Below are 26,805 nucleotides of genomic sequence, written 5' to 3' on the forward strand. Positions count from 1 at the left end.
ATGATGATATAGTAGTGCCATAAAGATGGCAACATGACAATACTCAGCCCCGCATTGCAAGTGCAATGGTTGCAACCATTGAGGACATACACTTAAGAGTGTGTTCCAAGTCCTCCATACTCGCCATACCTAGTCCTCACTGATTACCACGTCTTTGGATCACTCAAAGAGGCGATTGGTGGAAAGACTTTTGTTTCAGATGAAGAGTAGCTGCACACATGACCAAATGATTTTTAAAGAAGAATCCATGCACTTTGTAAGCACTGGAGGACTTTTATTGAACGTCAGGTAGATTATGTAGAAAATATGTCACCTTTGCTACAATAAATTATGAAAAAAATAAATATTTAAGGTTTTCATTTGACTCACCTTCTAAATATATACATATGTACACACACGGTATGAATGTTAACATTCAGATATTTACCAAAAAATCAACATTAACACAGAACTTAAGGGTCATTATTTAAACTTTTATATATCTGCTACTGTCCATTAATTGAGGAGTTACTGATGATTTTAAGTTCAAGTTAAATAGTTAAAACAGTTAATTAATCCAAAGTCGCACTGTTAACTTTTAAAAACTGACCTTCTCTCGATTTTTAAGCAACAAATTATATATAGTTTAAAAAAAAAACAGAAAATCACGTATTAATTTGTCAAATGGGCAAACCGTACAACCATGTAGACTGCTTGACATTCAGTCAGTCTCCCATTAATAACTAATTAAAAGCATCCGCTGCTTTCTGCAATGTGCCGTTTTCCACTATTAAACAACGCATGTAGCATTCCATGTGAAGTCAGTAGGAGGGAAAGAAAGTAAATTATTAACAGAATTTTCAAATGATGAGTGCATTCCGGATAATTGTGCACTCGTGTCTGAAACTCAATAAATAATACATTTCAACGTGACATTTGTTTTTAGTGCAATCATTTTAATGGGTACTCAAAACTGATGGCATGTTTTCTGTATTCTGTTTCACGCACTGCTAAAGTTACACAAGTCTCCGTGGGAATATTATTATGGATTGTGTGTATTGAGGCGGCACTGAAGGCTGCCCTCAGGATTACACTGGTGTCTCAATATAACCAGTCAAAGACCCAGTAAATTGTGCTGCTTTGGTATGCGTCTTTATGTAGCTGACAGATGGCAATGCAGTCCACTGATTGTGTTTGTAGCAAGGGACAGAGGTTTTGGGTTGGTGCACAGACTGATTTAATGCACATTTATCAGTAATATTGTACATTTTAATTATATTTTTCCTGCTAAAATTAAAAAGATTTTTTTCTTCAATTCAGTATTCAATAGGTAGTGTCAGCCTTGGAAAACAGACAGGCCAAGAAGGGTCCTGTTTCGTGTTGAAAAATACAGAATATTGATTGATTGTTGGATAACTGAAACACTTGCTGTTTCACACCAGTATTCTTGATAGTAAAGCCCACTAGTAGGATTTTGCAAACTTAGAACAAATAGTCCATGAAAAGGAATTACTTTTCACCTCCAATCTTCAGAGAATTAAATATCACGAGCATGTAGAAAATGGCAGATACGCGCAACAAAACTGCTTATAACCAAGCAGCTCCTCTTGTAAGTAGCACCAGGCCTACGTGTAAGAACCCCACAAGGGCACGAGACTGTTCAGAGGGTAAATCTTAGTAGCACCCTTCAGTGCACATTCAGCAGAAATGCGATTACAGTTACAAACCAGCTAAAACAAAGGCAAAAAAATCCTTTTGACAAATCCTATTTCAATTAAGAGAAGCATCTCATGCTGAATGACCTGACAACTTGTTTCTGAAAGACGTTTTCCAATTTTACTGGTGTATTCAAGCTAGCAAGACAGTCCTTTGTATGGTCTCCTTAGAGCATTACTAGGGCTGATGGTGATAAATGTTGACAGGTGATGAGCTTGGCTGCTTTTTAGTTAAACCCGTTAAATGGGTTTGTTGACTCAACCACCAAAATGGTCCCCTGTGGCTGAAGGTGCTAAAATGATCCACTGGAAGGCCTTGCCAATCTAAAAATAAAAACAGCTGGATCTTGTGAAAAAACTGGAATAAAACAAACATCAACCTTCTTAACCCTTTTAAGGATGACTATTTAATGTACTGTGCCATGTGAAATAAAAAAAATATGTGGAGTAGCCCTTTGTGTTCAAGTCTAATCCCAAACTTGCATGTTTTCCCTCCAGTCTGCACTTCCATTATTCAATATTTAGCCCTATTTTTTAAAAAAAGGAAAACACAGATTCTATTAAAAACCACAATAGATAAAAATGTGCTAAATGCACTCCTAAAATTCAGATTCTGAAGATATTACATCTCACCAAAAGTGGTTAATGTAAAAAAAAAAAAAAACAGAGTGCACCACTACTGCACAAAAATGTGCATGCCTTGGCTAAATTTGAAGAAATAACATATAGTGCAAAACAATCATGAAATTGTTAAAAAAAATTGTCATGTACCATTTCCTACATAATTCTCATTGTTTATCCACCTAGGTGACAAGCTTGGGTAGCACCGTGCGCAAGGGGATGCTACCCCTTGCTTCTCCCATCATATTGGTCCTAAGTTTGTTATTGGCTTCACCAATTGTAGGGGGCAGCTTGGAAAGGATCCCTGGGAAAGAAGTGCTATTGTCTGTAATTCGCTTAGTTAATGAAGTCTTCTCAGATGTGCTAGTGACTGGTTTAGGCAGTCGCTTGTAAAGCCAGGGGTGTCGTAGAGCCTGGTTGGGGGATATCCGTGTGCTAGGATCCCAGTCCAAACATTTTTTCAGAAAGTCTATGAATGTGGGGTCATCACAACCCTTGAGGGCCATCACCCAGTCTTTGCTGTTTGGCGGTCCTCGCATTTTCCCTCTGCGAGATCTGCTGCCGCTGAGTACCACAGTGCCGTTAGCCAGGGTGCTGGTGATGCAGTAGCGTGGGTGTCCCTTGGAATTGATAAAATTCTTGGCCCTCTTTGACTGCTCCAGGAGCTTTTGGGGTGGCATGCCAAGAATTTCCATCATGCAAGCCAGCTGGTCTGCCTCATCTTCCCCTGGGAACAGTGGGGATCCAGTCAGCAGTTCTGCCAAAATACAACCAAAGCTCCACATGTCTATAGGCATACCATAGCGGGAGCCAAGAATGACTTCTGGTGCTCTGTAAAAACGGGACTGAATGTATGTGTAGACCCTCTGGTGCTCAAAACAGCTGGACCCAAAGTCAATAACTTTGATGCCACTTCGGCCTTGCTGTTTAAGCAGGATGTTTTCTGGTTTTAGGTCACAATGAATTATCTTGTTACGATGCAAACCCTCCAAGCACTGCAATATGGAGTGGGCAAATTTTCGGACTAGCTGCAGGCTAAAACCTTGGAACTTGTTCCGCTTGATTAGTTCATAGAGGTTCATACTCAGCAGCTCAAACGTCATGCAGATATGGTTGCGGAAAGTAAAATTTTCAAGCATGTGGATCACATTCAGACCACCAGTTTTATCCTGCTTCTTTAGGTACTCCAAAATACGTATTTCCTCTGCTGCTTGCCTATGGAACCGTTTCTCATTTCTCACCATTTTCAGGGCGAGGTGTTGGTGAAGCTTGTGGTCATAAACTTTGGCTACCTGTCCAAAACTTCCCTTGCCGATGACTTTCAGGAATTCGTAGCGGTATGCCAAATGATCATGTGGCACATGAATGTAGCAACCATTGTCATCATCAAACCCGTTATTATTAGATCCACCAGGTACTGCTTGTTTCTTTTTGGCATTTGGACCCACAAAGTAGACCTCAGAATGGCTGAGGATCTCTTCCTGTTCCAGAGTAGTCAGTTGCTCCTTGTATTGTTTCAAGGCTTGATCTGGAGTTAGCGGCAAGATCTTGTTGGCCTTAACCAAGCTATCCCCCGTCTTGCCAGAGCTGGTGCTCTCAATGCTTCGTTCTTTAAGTAAGGTGGACACAGGTTTCACAGTGCCTAAAGAACCGTTGTGATGTGGGCCACTGCTGGGTTTACGGATGCCAGTGTCCTCATGTAAATGTTTCATCTTTGATTGTCCTCGGCTATCTATTCTGTGATCTTTTGGTGTGGGTTTGTTGCTGCCACTCCCACTCTGTAAATAAAAACAACAAAGAAAAACTTTAAGCATAACAAGAAAAGCTTCATCTTATTTTTTCATTATAAAATTAAATGAAAAGTATCAATAGGTCAGAATGTTATACTTATAGATTAAATGTTTTTTTTCTAAAGGTCATAAGGATAGGTAGGTATATATATATATATATATATATATATATATATATATATATATATATAGTATACACCTGCAGAATGACAAGTCTGATGGGTAAACGGCAGCACTGTATTTCAATAAGCATGGGTGAAAAACAAAGATTTCTAAAAACGCTAACTTCACCACATTCTGCTTACTTCCAATTTATTGCACGTCTCTTCCCTGACTGGATTCTGCTCACTGCAAAGACTTATTCCCCGATTGGTCATCCATAACAGAAGAAAGACATATACCGACACAGCAGGCATACTCAACTGTTTGCATGTAAACTATGCTTTGTATAGTTTGAATGCTGCATACATGTGCAAAAGACAAATGATTTACTAGTCGCTATAGTTTTGTGATAAATCCTAATGTCGGTATTGTTACCGATGTAGTGAAAGGTTTGGCACCCCTTGAAAATCAGATTCTAAATAACTCAGTTGGCAGGTTCAGCCTGATGCAGCAGAGTTTGCAAGAATACAAGACAGACGAGAGCAAAATGCAGTGAAGCAACAATAGACACACAGGACAAAGCATGTATTTATTTTCTCTACTGAATTAGTTTTGTTTAGTTTAGTGTTTGGTACAAGATGAGCTCCTATTGCTGTGAATTGTTTATAATCAATCCTCCCGCAAACATAGAGTTGATCTTTTTTTTGTGGCTTAAATATTTGCAGTGTTTTAATTTAATGATAAGGCAATCATCACTACTTCTGAAGACTGTTACTTTTAGCTATGATCTGTGTATTAATACGACCTGGGGGTAATATGCTGTGGCTCCTTACATAATTTCTTTCTTCTGTGCTATGAAGGCACTATTAGGGTTTTGCACAGTCTGACAGTTTTGAAAGTATATAAAAAGCAAAAAGGAATCTGATTTTCAGTGGGGTCTGAATTTTTCACTACACAGTTCCTTCAACATTTTGGCCAATGCGAGCATGCCCACTGTATGCATAGGTCTATGTCATATGCATTTTTGGGAATTTCAGTGTAGACAGGGATACCTTTGAAAACGATGTGAAAACTCCATTGTGGAAAGAAATGGTTTGTTCTTATGTGGTATTTTTAAATGAAAACATAGCATCGCGGACATAATCCAAGGAATATGCAAGATATAGAAGATAAAGGAACTGTATGGTTGCACTTTTGAGTAATTTGATGAACCACTTCACTGCACAGTCCCCCACGCTTCTGTTCTACTTTGTACTCTGTGTTCATGCTAAAATGGCCTACTATTTTTGGATTAGTTTGCAGAGGTAGATTACTGTTGTCCATGTGAAGTATGCTTTTAATAAAAATTAGAAGAAAAAATTAAGAAGCTGTCTTTGTTCAGAATTAATGATACTCCACATATTTCAACAGTACGCTACCATTAGGCAAAAAAACAACATGAGTAGCAATAAATATATTACAAAGACATTTTAATTCATGATGCCCCAACAATAGTATATTTAAAACTAATAAACTGAAGAGAGCAACGAAAGTTAATTATGTCATAAAAATAACTTTAAACTGTTTATAAAATGCCCATAGACTTCTGTATATTCACACTGTAAAAAGATACCAAAAGCTTTAATACCAGGCATATTCCTTTAGTAGGAGGAGATGTCAAGCTTAATGAATGTAGTTGCTGAGGATGTCAAATTACACAACTTGGATTGACAAATTAAATAATTCTGTGATGACTTTCCAGTAGAGGTCTGCCCGGGTCGGATTTTTTAAACCCGCACCCACTCGCTCCTGCATACACCTGCCTCATTTGTCCCGCTCCCACCCGCAGAAACACATTGCTTCCATTAAGGAAAGAAGTTGTATACGGTTGGTTAGCCAATTTAACAATCTCGTACAAGCAGGTGGCTGAAGGTTTCCCCTCTTTGGCCCAGTTGTCCTTTAAACGTTTTTGCGACGAGTCTACTTTATTATTTAAGTCCCACTGGAAGATCTGTATTAAATACTGATAATTTCTGAGTCCACACATTGTTTTCATAAAAAACAACAAAAAAAAGACAAGTGTAAGCAACATGCCTTGTTAAAGCTTTTTCAGTAGGCAACCAATTACTATTTGATATTGAAATAAAGAAAGAAATATGTTAATAATTACTATTCATTCCACAAAAATGTCAAACGGACACAGAAGCTAGATACTGCCTACGTTCAAGTTGCACATATAAGTTTTGCTTAAAACATACAGTTTTCTAGGCGCCATGTTACTGGTAGCTTAACAAACACTCCCCACTTTCTCACAGTACTTTTTGCTTATCAATACAAGTACACTGTAACCAAGCAAAGCACTGTGGACATTACTGGCATCTCCTTGTCTGCTCGTAAGCTCTGTGAGAAAATGGGGCGTTACTATCAGCTGTCCAGTGAACGTCACTGCACTCTTTGATTTAGTGCAATTGCATTAAATTGTGATTATTACACATTATTACAAATCTCTTCTTGTTCCTGTGCCTTTGTGATCCTCTTAAATAAAAGATACAGAAACAGGTTTGGACTGAGAAATGTTGCTCCTTTGTAGAGCATGTGGATAAGAGTTGATGCCGACACAGTGTGTCAGTAAGTTCTTTCAAGACGTTGTTAATATTGGATTCTAAATCAGTCATCACACAATCAGTCGTTGAACAATTTCAGAAAAGAGACCACAGTTGTGAGCATCTTTTTGTAGATGCGGTCAATTGTCAAATTGCTGCAGCACTGAATTCAACAGTATATCTCGTCTCCACAGACTGTTCAAGTTACCTCATAAGCTTGTTTTGTTGTCCACAGTTTAAAAAACAGAGAATCGTGTTAAGAATGTGGTCACTACAGTTTAAGCTGGTGAAGTTGTGCAAAGCAGCGATTATATTTGTTCCTCAGTCAGCAACAGTTAATTCTGAAATTAAATTTTTCAAACAGTAATGTTTTTACCTGTTTTAATAATGCTTGCCTCAAATGAGGTTGCAAAAAGCACCCTTGACACAAGATTTTAACTCTCATTAATATAATGAATGATAGCAGACATGAAAGAGGTTTTCTCAAAGTTTTTGTTCCAAAAATTAGTTGTGACAGTATGCACATAATTACTGACTGTCTCTAGCATGTCAGGTATCCTTTCTCAGTTTTTCCTTTTTTCTACCATTTGCTGCGATACAGTCATTAGTTGGGGCAGATTCTTTTTTAAACATCAATCTTGAGAAGGCTGCGCAGGAGACAGCATGCACATAGAATGAATGTACATAAAATTTTCCAGGTGTCGACTGCCTGCTCCTACCCACAATACTGAAAATCAGTCCCGCATCACATACAATTGCATTGGGTCCTGCATGGAACCTGTGTTGCAATAAGGATTTACAGGTTCTGCAACTTGAGCCGAAATCTTGTTCCTTTTATTTATTTTTTTCTTTTTTCTATTCTTTCATTGTATGTAAAACATGATACAAAGAATTCAAAATGTGTTCCTTATTCCTTGTGGCATTGCCACATGCACTGTACTTTCACATGAGCACTTACTGGTTGTCATCTCTCATACGCACAAAAGTCTGCTTCTACAACATGAGACAAAATTCAAACCTGTTTGGACTGAGTTTTTGGGTATACCACACTACAGGACTGAAAAAAAATCATAGAGGAGTGTGTAGTGTCTGCCTCAGACTCATTAAGATTAAGTAAATGAAACCTGTGACTGAAAATACAATGTGACAAGGTCTTTGGCCAGCATAATATGACTAACTGAAAAGCAAGGTGAGAGAATACCTGTAGTCTAGCTGGATTATGGTGACCTACAACAATACTGCCACTTTTAAACTTTGGCAGGGCCAGACAATTACAATTTATTCACAAAAATGTCCCATCAGTTCAATGTTTGGGGGATTAAAACAGAAACATAAGAATTTTAAAATACGAGTTTGCCTTCCTTACAATTTCAATTATAGTTATATAACTGCCTTCCAATCTGTCTCTGCATCTCTGTATCTAAAGCATAGGTTTACAGTAAAGTATTCTGTAGGAGTATATACTTTTAAGTAAAATTGTCTATATGATTCCTTCATAATCCCAAATCAGGAGCAATTTTTGCAAATTTACTCTCTAGGACCACACAGACAAGATAGGCTACAATTAAACATGGGCCTAAGCATGCCCAATTTTATTCCCTTGGCACCTGAAAAAAATGTAGGTTGTATTTCTGTATTATTTCTGATTTAAGCTAAACTTTTTTTTTTTTTTTTTTTTTTGTTTTGGAATTCAGGGTGGCAGATCAAATTTTTTTCAACATGAAAAACATATGTACTTTATTGGAAATCTTTTTGTTTTTTTTTTTTTTAGATTTGCCTATCATTTTACTGAAATGTTTTTTATTGAGTGTTTTTCTCTTCAAACTACCGGAAAAAAAAAAAAGTTAAAAATGAGTTTTACTTGTCTGTTGGGGTCTCTTTCTTATACTCTTTCATATACTGCCCGCTATGCACCACTGTTTACAATGAATCCAAACATTTCTCTTCGGTACGGATTGTTAACATATGGATGTAGGCAGCATTCAGGTGACTGATGCTTCTGTGCTCCAGTTTCCCTGCTACAAGTATTATTTAGCACATATGTAAAGTCTGATTAATGAACACCCTGCTGCATAGGCTCCTTAAGTTATTAATGTTATATTTAGTCTAAATATAGTTAGTACATCGGTTGGTGGTGAAATCGGGAAGTGAAACAATTATTTTAAAATTAACAGGACCTGTTTTTTAACAGATCCCCAGCCTTGAACAAGGAAAACATTCAGCCACACAGCTCAAGAGTGCCAAGTTCTTTAAAACCCTGGCCCAATTGCCACCATATCTGTACAGATTTTTCTATAGTTACTCTGGCTCTGCTCCCCTGCCCCACATGTCTAATTGTCTAATTTCTTATTCTGTCTTTTTCCTGTAATGCTACTCATCCATCTCAAAATTCTCATTTCTGCCACATCTAACTTCTGATGCTCTCCTTTTACTGACCACTGTATTAAAAACCTTCCCCTTATTATTTTAATCACTTAATACTCATGATACCGTCTTCCAGTTGTTTCATCCACAATGCACTCTGTGGGTTATCTCAGAATCTAGTTTTCCATTTTGGGCTACCACTGATCGTACATATTTAAAATTATCCACTTTTTTCTATAGCTCTCAATGCATGCCAACGTTTGAATGCTGATTATCATTAAACATCATATACTGCCTTCTTCCTATTTATCTTATACTCTCTACCTTTCGAAGCCCTTCTCCATTCTTCCGAATTCCTCTCAATTCCTATTTTCTGATGCTACACAACACAATGTAATCAGCAAAAAGTTTGCACCAGCGGGATTGGTCTTTTATCCCATGACTCAACACATCCATAACCAGATCAAAGAGGTAAGGGCTTAATTAAAATCCCTGGTGCAGGCCTACTCTAACTGGACTCTTGTCTGTTACCCCAGTTTTTAACCAGAGTCCTCACTCCTTCATACATATCCTTCACAATTGTCACATACTGCTCTGGTACTCCATCTCTCATGAACCTCAAGAACTCTTGATATGGTATTCTTATTAGCTTCTCCAAACCAATACAGGCCATATGCAAACCTTTCATTTTCTCTCAATGCAAAGACAAAAGCAAAGCGCCCAATTTGAAAATTCAATTTAGGGTCATGATAAGCCAAATCCCAAAATCATAGGGTGGATGTTTGTGGAATAGTGGGTCCAAGGCTATGCAGCAGTGGTCAGTTTTTAAATAAAATAAATAGCCGGCTTGATCTCCGTGGGTGTGCGTGCTCATTTGATTGTGGGAGGTTGGATTCCTGCAGTTCACAGCTGAGTTACTGTGCCCACCGAGGCACATAAGTGAGAGTCGGTACGAAAGAGACAACAGTATAAAAGAACAGGGATGGACATTAGAGAACAGACACAAGGCAGGGCATGGAGAGAGCTGGTGCGAGAGAAGGACAACCTGGGGGCTGAAGCAGATCATTCCAGCTGAGAGATCAGGGAGCTGGAGCGATGCGGTGCTCGATTGAGCAACTCACTGGGTATGTCTGGGAGAAAGGAAGCAAGAACTGCAAGTGAAGGAAGGCTCGGTGTGTTGTCCTGTAGCAGATCCATTTTACCGTCGGGATATGAATTTTGCAGTGGGAGTTAGAGGCTTGGCATGCCTTGCTGCGGGCCCAACGCGAGGAACAATGTGGTTTGATATTCCATCCTGTTGGGAGCCATGGGCTGCAGGGATCTAAACCTGGCGCAGTAGGTTGGCTGAACTGTCGGTTAGGTGTTTCCTCGGCTGCAAAGCTCCATTTGGGGGTAAGCTGAGGAGACCTCAGTTTTAAAGGGAAGCACCCGGGACTGTGATTTAAACAGAAAATGTCTGCCCTGTTTTAACGTCATTTTTAAAGGTAATTTATTGGAATTGTTTTAACATCCTAGAATTGAAGATTTGACGCACTACACTAATTGGATTTGATTGATTGTAATAAAAGCACTTGTTCACTTTTGCACCTACGCCTTGTCTGGATGCACGTGTCCTCATCTGCCCAACTCATCTCAATTACGGTATCGATGGTGGCGGGTACAAGAGGCTCCCTAACAGGAGTGGGAACATGGAGCCAACCCGCAATACCACAAGTCACAATCCTGGAAGGGGCACCAGTTCAATACAGGGCACACTTATTCATCGATGTTTTTTTTAAATCCTATGATAAGCAGTCAGCCAAGCTAAACCAGCAATATATTTTCCTGCTTACCAGGAACCTCATGTGCAAAGTGAGAGGAGGAGAAAAAAAATCCATAAAAAATGTATGACTGTCAGCTGCTCAAGCAAATGAAATGGCAGCCGAGAACTCTAAAAATAGAACAGCTTTATTCAGGGTAATTGAAGATAAGTACGGAATACCACAGGGATTAGAGATACATCAGCTGTTTGCTTTCAGGTATCACTGAACAATTATCCAAGTCTTCGGCGAAGTGGTAACTTTGAACAACTGTCGTGGAGTAGAGAGGGGCTGCGCTTCAAGTATTAAGATTGGAATAGTCCCATTTAATGTCTTACAATTGCTAATTTTTTACTCTATATTGTCAGATGGTTTTACACTTTGAGGTGTGTTGTCTCTGGTCAAGTGCTGCTGCTAGTGTTTTATGTTACTATTTTCCAGACAATTTCACTTTTGTATACTTTAATACCAAAGACACATTTGCCTTGACCCAAATACAAAGCAGCAAGGACTCAAACACACAATTTCGCACAGTATATTTTATAGTTTCTGAAAGCTACATAAAATACATTTTTACTAACACTGTTGGTTTCATTGGATTCTTAACACTTCAATTGTACAGGACTCCTGTTTTTGCTGAAAATTGCCACTTACTAGCATATGAAATGGCCAGGAGGGTTGTATATAGTGGAAACCTTCAATAAAAATACAGGATGGAAAACAATTCCCTTATCCGTGAAGCCATTTAATTCCCATACAATAACAAACTAACTTTCATGTTTGATTGTGAAGAAACTAGTGCCAAAATGTGAGACCATTGTAAAGTTATGACTGAGTAGCAAAGTTATGACTGAGTAGCTGTATTAAGTTTATTTCACGTCAATCAGCTGCAACATGCCTTGATAACCTAGCGTTTAACTAATCTGTGTTTTTGTGTGTGTACATTTTATACATTTTAAAGGTTGGAATTGTATTTTACTTGTAAATCTGTTATGGTGCACCGAGCCTGCACTCAGTCAAGAGTTATTATAGCAATACTGTTATATAAACTAAAACTGATACACATATGGGGTGGCATGACAGTGCAGGGGTAGTGCTGCTTCCAGATATTGCATGTTCTCCCCAGGGTTTGTTGGAGTTTCCTCCCACAATCCAAAGACATGCAGGTTAGGTGGCCCCAATGTGTGTGTGTTCATACTGCAAAGGTATGGTGTCTTGCCCACTGACTGTCTCTGCCTTGCACCCTATGCTTGCTGGGACAGATTCCGGCTTCTCCACAACCCCACTCCGGATGTACAGAATTGGAAAATGGATGGATACCTCACCTATGCAGTCCAAAATAGGAGGAAGTGGGTGTATGTCAGATCCTGGCAGTTAAAAGTACCCTGCTCCTGTTCAGCTTTCTCTCTTCAGTGAGATTTATAAAGAAAAACAGAAACCCTAAACACCACCACCACCAAGGCCAGGATTTTTAAACATTTGTTTTAAGTGAGAATGGCTGTTTAACAGGCTTGTCGGCTCTTGGTTTGTCAACTTCTCTACAGGGAAAAGTTGTACACTTTCAGTACAAATATAACAATGACGAGAAATAATCAACAGCTCCTAGAATAAGGATCAGCTGTTTGGTAGTTCTAGTGATGGAACGGATAAAGCTAGTTATTCTTTTATTTGTCTGTACTGAATTACTTTATGAACACAAGCTATTAGCTGTGAATTTTTAAATGCACCTTCCATGAGTGTTGGGAGAAACAAAATGGACTGTACAATACATTTTGATAGTGCTTCATATGTACTATATGCATTGTAGCACCAGGCTCTGTTAATGGATGAGTGATGTATTTTCTCTTAATGCCATTATAGAATTTTATCTACTTGCTAGCCACAGTACCTGTTGAAGACAGGTGACAGAATTAAAAAAAATATTTGTTCTCTCTTACCCTACCTTCAGCGCCTTTCCTCTGTATTAACGTGTGTATGTGTGTGTGAGAGCCTCTTGACCAGCGCTCCCTTGTAAAATGCGTATAACCTGTTTCTGAGACTCAGTCATTATTTGCGAGAACCCAGCCACAGAGGATGCACAAACCAGTGTGTTTCTTTGTGCCGGTCCCAAGCCCAGATAAATGGGGAGGGTTACGTCAGGAAGGGCATCCAGCGTAACATTTTGCCAAATCAATATGCAGACAACAATACAAATTTCCATACTGGATCGGTTGAACCCCAGGTTAACAACGACCGCCACCAATACTGTTAGCCAACAGGGTGCTGACAGAAATTGGGCTACTGTTGGCTGAAGAAGAAGAAGGAGAAGAATGGGGGGAGACAGGAGGAGAGGAGGAAAGTAAAGAAAGTGGAATTGAGGGTAGGAACTTTGAATGTTGGCAGTATGACTGGTAAGGGGAGAGAGTTGGCAGATATGATGGAGAGAAGGAAGGTTGATATATTGCGTGTGCCAGAGACTAAATGGAAGGGGAGTTAGGCCAGGTGGATTGCAGGTGGAATCAAATTGTTCTATCATGGTGTGGATGGGAGGAGAAATGGGGTAGGAGTTATTCTGAAGGAACAGTATGTCCAGTGTTTTGGAGGTGAAAAGAGTGTCAGGCGGAGTAATAATTATGAAGCTGGAAATTGGAGGTGTGTTGATGAATGTTGTTAGTGCCTATGCACTGCAAGTTGGGTGTGCAATGGGTGAGAACAAAGATTTTTGGAGTGAGTTGGATGAAGTGATGAACAGTGGATCCAAGGGACAGAAAGTGATATTGGAGAGGAATTCAATGGGCATGTTGGTGAAGGGAACAGTGGAGACGAGGAGGTGATGGTAGGTATGGTGTCAAGCAGAGGAATGAAGAAGGTCAGAGGATAGTGGATTTTGCCAAAAGGATGGACATGGCTGTGGTGAATATGTATTTTAAGAAGAGGGAGGAACATAGGGTTACGTTCAAGAGTGGAGGAAGATTACATCCTATGCAGAAGAGTTAATATAAAGGAGATTGAAGACTGCAAAGTGGTAGCAGGGGAACGTGTAGTTAAGCAGCATAGGATGGTGGTCTGTAGGATGATGTTGGAGATCAAAAAGAGGAAGAGAGTGAGGGCAGAACCAAGGATCAAATGGCTGAAGTTGAAAAAGGAAGACTGCAAGGTGGAGTTTAGGGAAGAGGTGAGACAGGCACTGGGTGGCAGAGGACATACCTATGGAAGCATGGAGGTGTCTAGGAGAGATGGCAGTGGAGATTTTAACCAGATTGTTTAATGTAATCTTGGAAAGTGAGAGGATGCCTGAGGAGTGGAGAAGAAGTGTACTGGTGTTGATATTTAAGAATAAGGGGGATGTGCAGGACTGCAGTAACTACAGGGGAATAAAATTGATGAGCCACAGCATGAAGTTATGGGAAAGATGAGTGGAAGCAAGGTTAAGAAGTGAGGTGATGATTAGTGAGCAGCAGTATGGTTTCATGCCAAGAAAGAGCACCACAGATGCAATGTTTGCTCTGAGGATGTTGATGGAGAAGTTTAGAGAAGGCCAGAAGGAGTTACATTGTGTCTTTGTGGACCTGGAGAAAGCATATGACAGGGTGCCTCGAGAGGAGCTGTGGTATTGTAGGAGGAAGTCGGGAGTGTTACGTAAGAGTTGTACAGGATATGTACGTGGGAAGTGTGACAGTGGTGAGGTCTGCGGTAGGAGTGTCGGATGCATTCATGGTGGAGGTGGGATTACATCAAGGATCGGCTCTGAGCCCTTTCTTATTTGCAATGGTGATGGACAGGTTGACAGACGAGATTAGACAGGAGTCCCCATGGACCATGATGTTTGCTGATGACATTGTGAACTGTTGCCATAGTAGGGAGCAGGTTGAGGAAACCCTGGAGAGGTGGAGATATGCTCTAGAGCAGGGGTCCTCAATCACGGTCCTGGAGGGCCGCAGTGGCTGCAGGTTTTTGCTCCAGTTGCTTAATAAGAAGCCCTTATTGCTCAAGTAACACTTCTACTTCACTTTCGTTGTCTCAATCGTTAGGATTTTGAACTCTTATTGCTTATTTTAGTCTTAAACAGCTTTATTCTTGGTTTTTAATTGCTTCTAATTAGCAATAACATGCAAATTACAAAAGAGACCAACCATTTCTCCATTTAGCTTGTTACCATTTACACCTCTGTGTATTTATCATGCATTATTGGGTTTAATTAAATACTCGGAAGGAAAGTGAAGAGAAAAAAGTGAAGGACTGAGAATTACTCCTCCATTTTAGACTTCAAATCATTTGGATGATATCCTTAGAAAGGGAAAGAAAATCTAGAATAAGAGAATGCCCTGACATAGCAGAGTTAAAGCACTAACAAGCCATTAAATTAAATTATTGGCAAGAATTGCTTTCTAATTAAGCAACCGGGTTAGAACAAAAACCTGCAGCCACTGCAGCCCTCCAGGACTGGGATTGAGGACCCCTGCTCTAGAGAGAAGAGGAATGAAGATCAATAGGAACAAGACAGAATACATGTGTGTGAATGAGAGGGAGGTCAGTGGAATGGTGAGGATGCAAGGAGTAGAGTTGGCGAAGGTGGATGAGTTTAAATACTTGGGATCAACAGTACAGAGTAATGGGGATTGTGGAAGAGGTGAAAAAGAGAGTGGAGGCAGGGTGGAATGGGTGGAGAAGAGTGTCAGGAGTAATTTGTGACAGACGGGTATCAGCAAGAGTGAAAGGGAAGGTCTACAGGATGGTAGTGAGACCAGCTATGTTATATGGGTTGGAGACGGTGGCAATGACCAGAAAGCAAGAGACAGAGCTGGAGGTGGCAGAGTTAAAGATACTAAGATTTGCACTGGGTGTGACGAGAATGGATAGGATTAGAAATAAGCAGAGGATCAGCTCAAGTTGGACAGTTTGGAGACAAAGTCAGAGAGGTGAGATTGCGTTGGTTTGGACATATGCAGAGGAGAGATGCTGAGTATATTGGGAGATGCATGATAAGGATAGAGCTGCCAGGGAAGAGGAAAAGAGGAAGGCCTAAGTGAAGGTTTATGGATGTGATGAGAAAGGACATGCAGGTGATGGGTATAACAGAAGAAGATGCAGAGGACAGAAAGATATGGAAGAAGATGATCGCTGCGGCAACCCCTAACGGGAGCAGCCAAAAGAAGAAGAAGTCATTATTTGCGAGATGCTTTTCTCGTCTCCTGCTTAGTTTTCTACTGTTTGTCTTTGAAGGGGACACTCTCTCAGCATGGAGCTGCTTTGCCTATACTCTGCCTCATTGCTTATCAGGTTCGCACATCCTCTTTTATTACCAAAGCCAAACTGACCAATCAAATAGCTCTGAGGGACTGTAGACACAGACATTAGTGGTTTAATTGTTGAAATTTGGCAAGATGGTATATCTAGGACACTAAATATCAGCTAAGAAAAGACATTTCAAAATATCAGATGTTAACCTCCGAAAATCTCAAATGCTCTTTGACTGACTTTACTGAAATATAGTGACATTATAGCCTTGTGCGACAAATGCCTTGGCAAGTGTGAACAATTACTCAGCTCAGTAAAGGAGTCCCCCACAGAAAGAACATAGAGGAGGTGGAAACAGCTTCTGGCACCTTTTTTAATTTGCACTTAGAGAATAAGCAAAATTTTATAATGTACCCCTTGCATATATATCTTAATCATGTACATCTAACAACGAAGGGAGAGGAGAATCAAGATGCTGACTAAACAGTTTCTTCTGTAATTTGATTAAACTTAATGCAGCGTGACATTGCACACAGTTTACAATATTTCTGTTCACCTTTTTTATATATATATATATATATATATATATATATATATATATATATATATAGAGAGAGAGAGAGAGAGAGAGAGAGAGAGAGAGAGAGAGAGAGAGAGAGAGAGAGAGAGAGAGAGAGAGAGAGAGAGAGAGAGAGTGTATTCAGTTCATTGCATAGCCCACATAAATGTGCAGCCTGTCAATGGTGTAATATGTTAAAGTAAACCATTATTCAGTGTATATTGCTTCGATACCCATTATAAATTAATGCTAGCATATTTAATTGACAGATTGCTGTCATTTTACAGAGAACTGGATGAAGTTACTGAATTGATGCAGCAATCGGCTATCAAAACAAAAACAGATTTGTAACCTTAATGTAAACTACAAAATGGCTAAATTTTCCTGGAAACTAAATGCAAGAAAAAAATAAAAAAAAGAATTAAAAACTTGCTAAAATTTAGAACAGCCTAACACAGTTTACGCCATCTGACAGTTTATACTTGAATTTCTCAATGTATTATTCAAAGATGAATGTCACTGCACTTGCTAAGTGCTAATGCTTACATCAAGTGAGAATGGTTACCGGCATTTTCATTTTATGTCGATTATTTGCATAGATAAAAGTATGAAACCAAAACTAAGACAGGCTCAAAGCATGCCTGCAGAAAAGAAGCAAAACAAATCCTTGGCCACTTGGAATTGGAAGCTATGATACACATCAGTAAGACAATCGATAACACATGCAGAATGCCCACTCCACATCCTCTGTGACAGGGGGCTGGGGCCCATACCCGGCTGGGACGCCCCTGCACTCTCTATTCAGGGGTAGCAGCCCTGGACGATGCAATAGCTCCCACTGGATGCTAGATGGCCACCCCCCTGGGTTGGAGCAGTGCCTCGGATTCCAACTGAACTTCATGGGAATTGGAGTTGGGTGCTGCCCTGTTGGGTCCCAAAGACACCGCCAGGGGGTGCTGCAGCTGGGACTCCTGAACCTGTATGGGCGCCGTATTCACCACACCCGGAAGTGCAACCGGAAGTCAGCGATCAACCACCTGGAGCACCTCTGGGTGGACTATAAAAGGGGCCAGCAGCCACCACTCCAGGCGCCAGAGTCAGGAGGAGGAGGAGGACGAAGCAGCCTGGGAGGAGTGGTGGAGGAAGATAAAGAGAGTGGTTTGGGGGCGATTTACTTTTGTGTGTTGTTCAGGACTGTGTACTGCCTGTGAGTCACGGGGAAGACGTGCGCCCTCAGGTGAAGAAAAATTAAACTTTTTATTTTTACACGTGCCTCCATTATCAGTCTGTGTCGGGTTGACGCCTATATAGCGCCTTTGCCACACCCCCCCATGCCAGAGTCGTTAACCTACATACGACCACCCAAACCTGAAGCATCTCTGCTGAGACTCAAAGGCATTACATAGTTCTCAAACGCAATATGAATGTGGGTAAAGATCAAGGAAACCATTTAACAAGCAAAGAACATTACACACCGCATTGCATTAGAGTTTCAATGTTCCAGTAATTTATTAATTTGTATCATGATTAGAAAATACATAACTGCTGCATCTAATAACAATAATATGGCATATGACTAAGAAGAAGAAGAAAAACAAAATTCTTGGTCATTGAAACCTGACCAGTAATACCAATTTAGCAAGGGCTGCATATCATAAAGTCATTGAAAAATTTTACGTAATATAACTGAGGCATGACAGCCTTTTCTGGTTTCAGAAGCATGTGCTCTATATCAGAATTTCCCAACCAATGGGTTTTGGGTCATGGGCTGCCACCAGTGTTTTGCATGTTGCAGTAATGTGCAATAGTGAGAAGCCTAAGTGACTGACATCAGCACTCAGTAGTTAGACCCGTATTTATCACTGAATAACAACAGTTTTACAGATGTGTTTATTCCACCAAAAGTGACCCACTCCCCACCGACATTCGCACTTGATTTACCAAGGAGGTCCTCAACCCTCCACCCCTACTTATTCATGCTCATTTCACTACTGGCGGATGTCAAGTGCACTTGAGAGGAAAAACTGGATCATTAAACTATAAAGGCTGAGAAACAATGCCCTTGCCAGCAATCACAACTATTAATTATATGTGGAAACTGTTCAGTTGTCATTCTTTAGCCAGGCCATCTAAATGTTGTTCACATTTGTCCAGTATTACTCACCAGCACTTAATGTCAACTTAATTTAACTCCACAGTTATTAAAAGTATAATCCTCACCAATTTTGCTAGGCTTTTACTTTTAGTGACAGATAAAACCTTTTTAAGACAGCAGATTTCACTGGGATGGACATATTCAGCTGCAACCTCCACGACCCACAACTTCATTACAGAGAGAACACTAAAGTGAATGGCTGAACTGCAGTTTTCCCCAACAATCTGGTCAGCTCCATACGTCATCTGATAACAAAGGTGCAAATGAGAGTTTGTATATGTGTATGGTTACCTCACCTCAAAAAGTCTGTCTACCTTACATAAAAACTCTGAAAAAACACACTAAAATAATGAGAAAATAAATAAACAAAAGTTGTTCACAAACTGTTGTATTCAAGTCTATATTGTGCATAAAAACATAATAGGGGTAGCTGTACAAAACCTTAACAACTCCAAAATTACAGTAATACACTCTCAAGACAAGATGTCTTAACCATGGCAGCTTGGCGTGACAAAAAAAAAAAAATAGTGACAGACATGTCTGATTAATTTTAAACTTTAATGTAATGGGCCGGAATCAAACCTAAATTCTCTGCTTGAAAGCCAAATAGAATTATTATTTAAGCCAAGCAAACTACAAGTTAAAAACCTGATTTATGGTGGTATTAAAATGTGTCCCAAATTTCAAGTGGGTTAAAGAACAAAGCTATGCACAAAGATCAAGCTGAATTTGTGCTTTACCGACAGTCATGTAGAGAGATCAGGGAAAAATGATCTTCATCTGTGAACCTAACAATAATTCATTAAACATAAATAGTGTAAAGAAACTATAAAAAGGATTCAGCTAACTAAAAACTTCAAATGCACATCTATGGCATAAAATATGCTAAATTAAAGCATACATCAAGTTTCTTTGGATTTCCTGAAGCAGTTTTATCATATCTAGCAAACTGTAAAGCTCTAACATTAAAAAGGGGAGAGTAGAAGCATGAGGACACTCTCCAAAGCCCAATCTCTGACCACTTCAAATATGAATATGGGCTAGAAGGCCTTTAGTAGAGAAAATACTTCACTGCAGAAAACACTGAATGCAGAAGAAGCGGCACAAGCAGACATCCCTTTTCTAACCACATATACATACCTCAAGCTAAATTCATGATATAAACACCAAATACTTGTAGCAATAATTTGAAATAAATTTATTACATTAACATTACTTTATATGCAAAACATTGCAATACATTCTTCATTATGCCAGATGAAAAATAGTTGTATGAAGTGACATTAACAAAGCCAAGATACCACACAAATTCTTTTGATTATGCAAGCACAAGCTGCATTTCCTAGCTTCACCCAGGAAAGTTCATAAGAAAATAGTCCTAAGGTATAGTGTCACTGGTTAATCACAAGTATTATGTGCTAAGTGGCTTTCTATACATTATAATTGTAGGGTTTTTTTTTTGTTCTTCATTCAAGGGCTAGTGTGGGAAGTGGTTAAAGCTTTGCAGCTCAGACTTCAGACTCTTTAGGTTCAGATCCTGTTCTTGACTCACTCTTGTGACCATGGGCAAGTGATTTCAACTACCCACTGGAAAAGCAAGAGAAATTTGACCACTTGTATTTCTAATACTATAAGTCGGCTTTATATGTGGTATGTTCCTGTTATGTACTGCAATCGAACAGACGGGGTTGGTCCCCTTTGCAGTTGTCAGTACTGAGAATGGGGACTGTAGGTCAACAGAGCAGAATGGATAACCAAGGGGGCAGCCGGTTCACATCTATGAGAGCTGGTAGTCAACAGCAAGTAACAGTGCTTGAGGTTTGGATTTTCCTTGACTTTCAATAAACTTTTTGTTTCCATTTCACAACATGATCATGCGCCTTTTTTCCTGTCCTGGACATAGCCCTGCCTTCAGTCATCTATACCCATTATTGTTTTCTGTTGCTATTTGCATGGCCCGTCAGTTGCTTCTGCTCCATCCTTCATTTGCACAATATTAATTCATATTGATCAATAAAAAAATTACCCACAGATTAAAAAAAAAGAAAGCCAATTGTGTTTTTACGATAACATAATCAAATTCCAATCAAACCAGTCAAAGCATCAGTCCATATTGGCTAAGTAAAAGAGTACAGTTATACATGTACCACAACAATGATTCTCAGCAATAACACGATAAAACAAACTACAAAAGGGTGCTAGAAGAAGTGGCAGAGGAGAGGGAAGTCTGGGCATCTCTGCTCAAGCTGCTTGCACCGCGACATGATCTCGGATAAGCGGAAGAGGATGGATGGACAAAAGGGTAAATATTAAAATTAATGTAAGCAAAAAAAAAAAAAAGGTAGAAAAATCTAGACCATCCTTGCAGGGTTATTATTATCTCTCAGATTTTCATAGTCAGCACAGTTGGGGAATCTTCATCATTAGTAACATAGCCCTCCAAATAAAAAAAATTCCATACAATTTTCATGGTATGATCAAAATGACACTCTCTCTCCCCAACTTAATGCATTTAGTATACAAAATTACTTTTTAACTGTAAAAATAAATTTGAAGTCTCAGAAAAAATAAACAAATGTACATTGAAATAAATAACTCTGTCTAGAGTGTGGAACAATGTACATATCCTGTTATATTACTATTAAAAAAGAATTCTTCAATAAATACTTACTGTCTGCTTGGAAAGAGGTGGCAGGGCTGCTGGACTGTTGCCATTTGGGTCAGCTTGGTCAGTTCGCATGTAGGAGTCATACAAGCCGTCCCCATGCCGGGCTGTGGAGTAAATCGAGACAGGATTAAATGTACAGTCACACTTGGGCTTTCTGTTCATAACACTAGATACAACACTAATTCATACACTGGCTCTATTTCTGGGCTGCTATAATACAATTAACATACATTTCCATTTAACATGCTGAATTTGTATATGTTGTGATAAGCTGCCCTTTGATGATAAGCAGTTAAACTGGTAAATAGATAAGCACCATTTCTGCCATCAGTTCAGTGTCTTGATGTTTCAATGGGTCTTTTTTCTTCTTTAAAAGCAATAGCCAGTATACAGATAGACAGATACACATACTCTTACAGTATTATTCAATTCTGGTACACGCCCAGAAATTCAAGATACCATTAAATGATTTAAAAATACAGCCAAGACATTGCTAGTGTTTCTCATGGCTATTACTGGGTGAATTACTAATTAAAAATGATGTATGTATGACTGCAAAGCCCCACTTAAAGCAGCTATTCCTTTAGTATCCTAATGGTAAACTCCCTTAGCGTGTCCTTAATTAGTAATCCTTGTGTTCAGATCTTTGTCCGAAAATAGTCAAAATGAAACTGCTTTTTCAAATGCATTTAGCAATAGCAGTAATCAGGGCTGGATTTAGATGAAAAGAGGCCCTAGGTTATTCCACTTATGAGGCCCTTTCACCTCCCATTTTTAAGTTTGTTCAAATTGCTAACAATTTGCATGTAGGCCCCTCTTGATCGGGAGGCCCAAGGCTGAAGCCTAGTTAGCCTATAGGAAAATCCGGCCCTGGCAGTAATAAAAACCCCGAGTATGAAATCTTCAGTTTCTTGGCAATATGTCCCATGGAATAACATTCAGCCTGCAAAAAAAACAATAGACTTGACATGTCCCTTGGCCATTTTTTTAACCCAGAAATGAACTTTACATGGGAAAAGCAACATATAAATAAAATGGATTATTATTATTATTATTGTCATCATCATCACCACCACCAACTTTGGAAATGCGAGTACCTCACAACCCAGGTAAACAGAAAAACAGGTTTCAGAAATGATAATGCAATTACAAAGGTTTCTCCAATAACTAATTAGTATTTACATAGAACTAATTAAGGTTAACCCAAGGCATCATTAGGACACCAAAGAAAAAATGGCTGCTCGAAATAGATCTTATGTTAATGGTTTTTAATTTATCACCGATTTCACGCAATAATAACCATTAGCAACACTAGTAATGTTTTGGCTGTGTTTTTAAATCAGTAAAAAAAAAAAAGTATCAATTTCTATTAACCTTTCGACTGATATTGTACATATGTTATTTTCTACCCCATCAATACCTTTTTACTCACAAAAATTAATATTTAGGGGAAATTACAACACATAACACGTTATTTTGAATACATTTCATAAATAAGAGCACAAAAATACACCCTCAAAGCTATCTTTGAAAAACAGGACAGAAACCAAGCATTGCAAAACTAAAAAGTTTTTACATACAGCAACTGTAGTTAACTGCAGCAATTCAACAGAAATCTGATAAAAGCTATAATTTTATGAAAAATCTGATAAAAACATTACCAAAGAACTACTAAACCTACATCACATTGGTGCTGATTTAAATTTTTTTCGATCAGGTTTGATTATTTCATAATAACCTGTGGATTTATCTAAATGCAATCTCACATTTTAAAATAAAGTACTCAACAGTCAAAAGAAAGCAAAGTTGTGTACTTGCTCTACATTTATTAAAATGTTTTGAGCCGGGCGTTTAGTCCCAAGTGGCATTCTAGAGTGAAATTGCCCTACTCGATATGATTACCTGCCGGATAGGCACAATTTCCTGCCTTGAGGAACGATGCCCACGTCTGGGCATGGCACCACTTACTGTACACTGCTAGTGTGGGTCTAGTCGAGTAGGAAAAATGAAGACTTTAATTAAAAAATGTAATGAGGTGGGCTTAAAACGTCACAGGAGTTCATGCCAGTTAAAAAGCTGATCTTGTCTAAGAGTGGAACTGCGTACTAGTTACAAGGTCCCATTTTAGCTGGTTTTCATGGGGCAGGAGTATCGAGAATATCGGGAGACCTCGCGTGGCTTCACGTGAAATGAGGGATGACCGTCTTAATCACAGCGTGATATAAAAGAAGGAAATGGAGAGTCGAAGAGAAGAAAGTTGAGTAGTGAGTAAGAATCCAGACCGACGTATATAACAAAACATCCTTCCATGATGGTGCGGGTAATTCGAATCACCCACCAAAGATGCCAAAGGAGAGGCGCTAGCAAAACGAGATAACGCGTGGATGGGCGGGGCAAAAGAATGTTTATATTGGAAGGAGGGGCCGAGCCTCCAGTCTGTTCTCAAAATATTCCTGTCACCGCACTTTTCAAGGTTCAAAGATGTCAGCGTGTGCATGTAGAAATGCTAAAATGTGTAATAGCGACCTGCGGGACTCAACGCGACCTCCAATTACCATTACACAGTTATTACAAACGTGCCACCAGCTGGTAGACTTCGTGGCAACTGCGCATCGTGATACTGCCTCCGTTAACTGTTACAGTGATATCATTTATGACTTCTACAAGACCTAGGTATCCCCCAATGTAGCCGATCATGCACCAAGAGTAATACTATCACTATGATCACAAGCAATTGCATTACAACTTGCAATGAAAAACATGGTATTTACCCGCTGTGATCGGTCCCTCCGGCTTCCTGCTGAGGATCATCATGGCTGTACCACGTAAAATGACAGACCATCCAGAAAGGAATCCCACGAAATAGCCGATTAAGTCTTAAATGGGATACTGAAGTTCCTGCGTATACGTTGTAAACAACTACCAACATAAAACATCAATATGTTCTTCAAAGAAGAGAACTGTACATCAAGCTCCTTGACACAGATGTTTTAATTAAACTGAAATGTCACAATAGATGGGTCCACCCTTCACAAATGCAATACCCGATCTGTTCTGTACACGGGTCAATAGGTAAAGTTAACATCTCGAAAAAAAAAGCAAATACGTTCCAAAAGTTAACAAAACCCGATTCCTCAAAATAAGCACATCTGATCTGTCGTGACACGTTTTAAAAGAAGATCTTCGGCACTACATATGTATTGAGATCGCTCCTACAGTGTCCAGCAGTTGTCGAGCTCCAACACAGTTGTCAATATTATTCATGACGTGCAGGTGTCTCCCTTCACACTTACGGACTGGGTTCTTCTTTCAAGTGTAAAACAGAACTCACGTCTTTCGATTTTTCTTTACAGTCAACAGTTGCAAATAGCCGGTCATCCAAAAGATGGAAGGGCTGGATAAATCCTCTGGCATTGACGTGTAAAACACACCAGACTAATCACTATGGCTCAATCTTAGTTTTTCCTCATATAAAGCTTAGGTTCTATAAAAGTAGGCTTAATTCATAAAAGTTGATTCGTATGTCTTAAAAAACAATGTTTCCCAAACAACATTTGTTATTTTAAAATTAGCCTTGATCCTAATAGAAAAAAATGCAAAAACTTGCAAAATGAGCCAGTGCAAAACTGCTGTTCCAAAACAGAACTAAAAATATAAACGATGAGTGTCGGACGCCTGGGAATTTCCGCCACGGGCTTAGGGATGTCACGTGTAAACAGAAGACGGGCGATTGAAAGTTGATCTAGAAGGCAAAAATCGACCTTTTACGGTCGCGATTATTTTGATAAATTATTTTTCAAAAAAATGTAGTCAAAACTGAATGCTAAGTTACAGGGAACCCTACTTAGCAAAAGGTTGTACGTATACATACACAAAAATGTTAAACATCCCGTACAAACTGTATTCCTAAAAATCTTTCCTGTAATTATAAAAGCATCCGCCCTGTGCAATCTGGTAACAATGCATTTACGAAAAATCTGCAAAAATCGGTTAAAAATGAAAAAATCATGAACCTCAAGTCACTTGGCTTCAGAAGGTAGATTTCTACAATCAAGAATCATCCATAAAGGCAAGGTCTTGGGTGTACAAACCATGGGCTATCGGAGGTCTTTCATCTGAAGATCGGCCTCGACGGATATTATCGTACTGGAAAAAAAGCAAAGGCACAAATCAAGTGGCGATGACGACGAGCTCTTCCATCTGTCCTTCATGTAGCATTTTCCGAATAGGTCCAAAGTGAATACCTCCTATGATTATTTCTGTGAAATTCTGGGGGTCGGACATCAGTATTTTTCTTCCCCCACCCAGACCGTCTCTTTCTGGCAGCTCTGTTCTCCCGGAACTAAAACCCTGAAAATAGTTTCACGAATACCAGTCCTCCGGCAACTCCAACAGCAAGACAAGTTGGGCGTTTCCGGGGTTGCGTTCCCCCCTCTTCAAATGCCGTTCGTTTCTGCTGTTGAAATTAAGACGAATCCTTGAAATCCTACAGCCTCCCAGACGTTTGTCTGGATCTTTTTGCAGCTATCCGTGTTGGTCGCTTGTTGCTAAGACGGCCCTCCCACGACACGGCGTCGACTCTCTGCTTCAAAGGGGGCGGGAACTCACCGCGAAAGGCGGGCGCGGTGGACGCCATTCTGGCTCCAGTCCCAGGGATGACAAAGACGAGCCAGCCAGTGTCCAGTCTCTTGTCGTTCAATGCAAGCAACCCCAGCTATTTCTTTGTACGGGTCTCGGATGTCCCTGGGGTGGTCTCTTGGCAAGTCCGTGACCTCGGCCAATGTCCCATAGTCCTGCCCACGTTTCTTATTTGCTGCTCTTCTCCTTTTCATTTCGGTCTGCCCCACCTCCAGTGTATCATAGGTTGCTCTCCCTAGAGCCCCTCCATTCAGCTCCACCCATATAGAGGGTGCCTCTGCACTTCCTCGCCTTCGCAGAGAGCTCCGCCCTCAAGGACCACGTGAATTGTGTCCCTAAGCAGACAAACTGAAACCGCGCCATGTTTAAAAGGCTCGTTTTCCGCTAATTTTGAAACGATCTTTTTTAAAATAAATTATACGTTTACTCAATATCATAATACATTACAGGTGTAACAAATGCACTTTAAACACTGTAACAATAGGTTACAAATAATAAAACAGATCAAATTCAAATAATTGCAGAATGCCTGGGGTATAATACAATATATAACACAGAAACAAATTATTGGTAAATTAAATACATTTATATTTGGATAATAGATTTAGCGATTAAC

The 26,805-nt window shown here is 39.6% G+C and overlaps 1 protein-coding gene across 3 annotated transcripts; it reads right to left on the reverse strand.

Annotated features, from left to right (window-relative positions):
- Positions 1 to 2,349: 2,349 nt before the first annotated feature.
- Positions 2,350 to 26,350, reverse strand: dyrk3 (dual specificity tyrosine phosphorylation regulated kinase 3). Of its 3 annotated transcripts, none has more exons than XM_039749141.1 (3): positions 25,643 to 26,350; positions 21,555 to 21,655; positions 2,350 to 4,093 (listed from the first exon to the last, which is right to left on the reverse strand). In XM_039749141.1, the coding sequence occupies exons 2-3, from the start codon at positions 21,621 to 21,623 to the stop codon at positions 2,498 to 2,500; spliced, it is 1,665 nt and encodes a 554-aa protein (XP_039605075.1). In that variant the 5' UTR covers positions 21,624 to 21,655; positions 25,643 to 26,350; the 3' UTR covers positions 2,350 to 2,497. The 3 variants fall into 3 exon arrangements, with proteins under 3 accessions (XP_039605075.1, XP_039605074.1, XP_039605073.1); XM_039749140.1 differs by having other exon boundaries at positions 25,565 to 26,350; XM_039749139.1 differs by having other exon boundaries at positions 24,323 to 26,350.
- Positions 26,351 to 26,805: the final 455 nt, after the last annotated feature.

This window comes from Polypterus senegalus, chromosome 3 (assembly GCF_016835505.1).
Source record: "Polypterus senegalus isolate Bchr_013 chromosome 3, ASM1683550v1, whole genome shotgun sequence".
Classification (NCBI taxonomy): Eukaryota; Metazoa; Chordata; class Cladistia; order Polypteriformes; family Polypteridae; genus Polypterus; species Polypterus senegalus.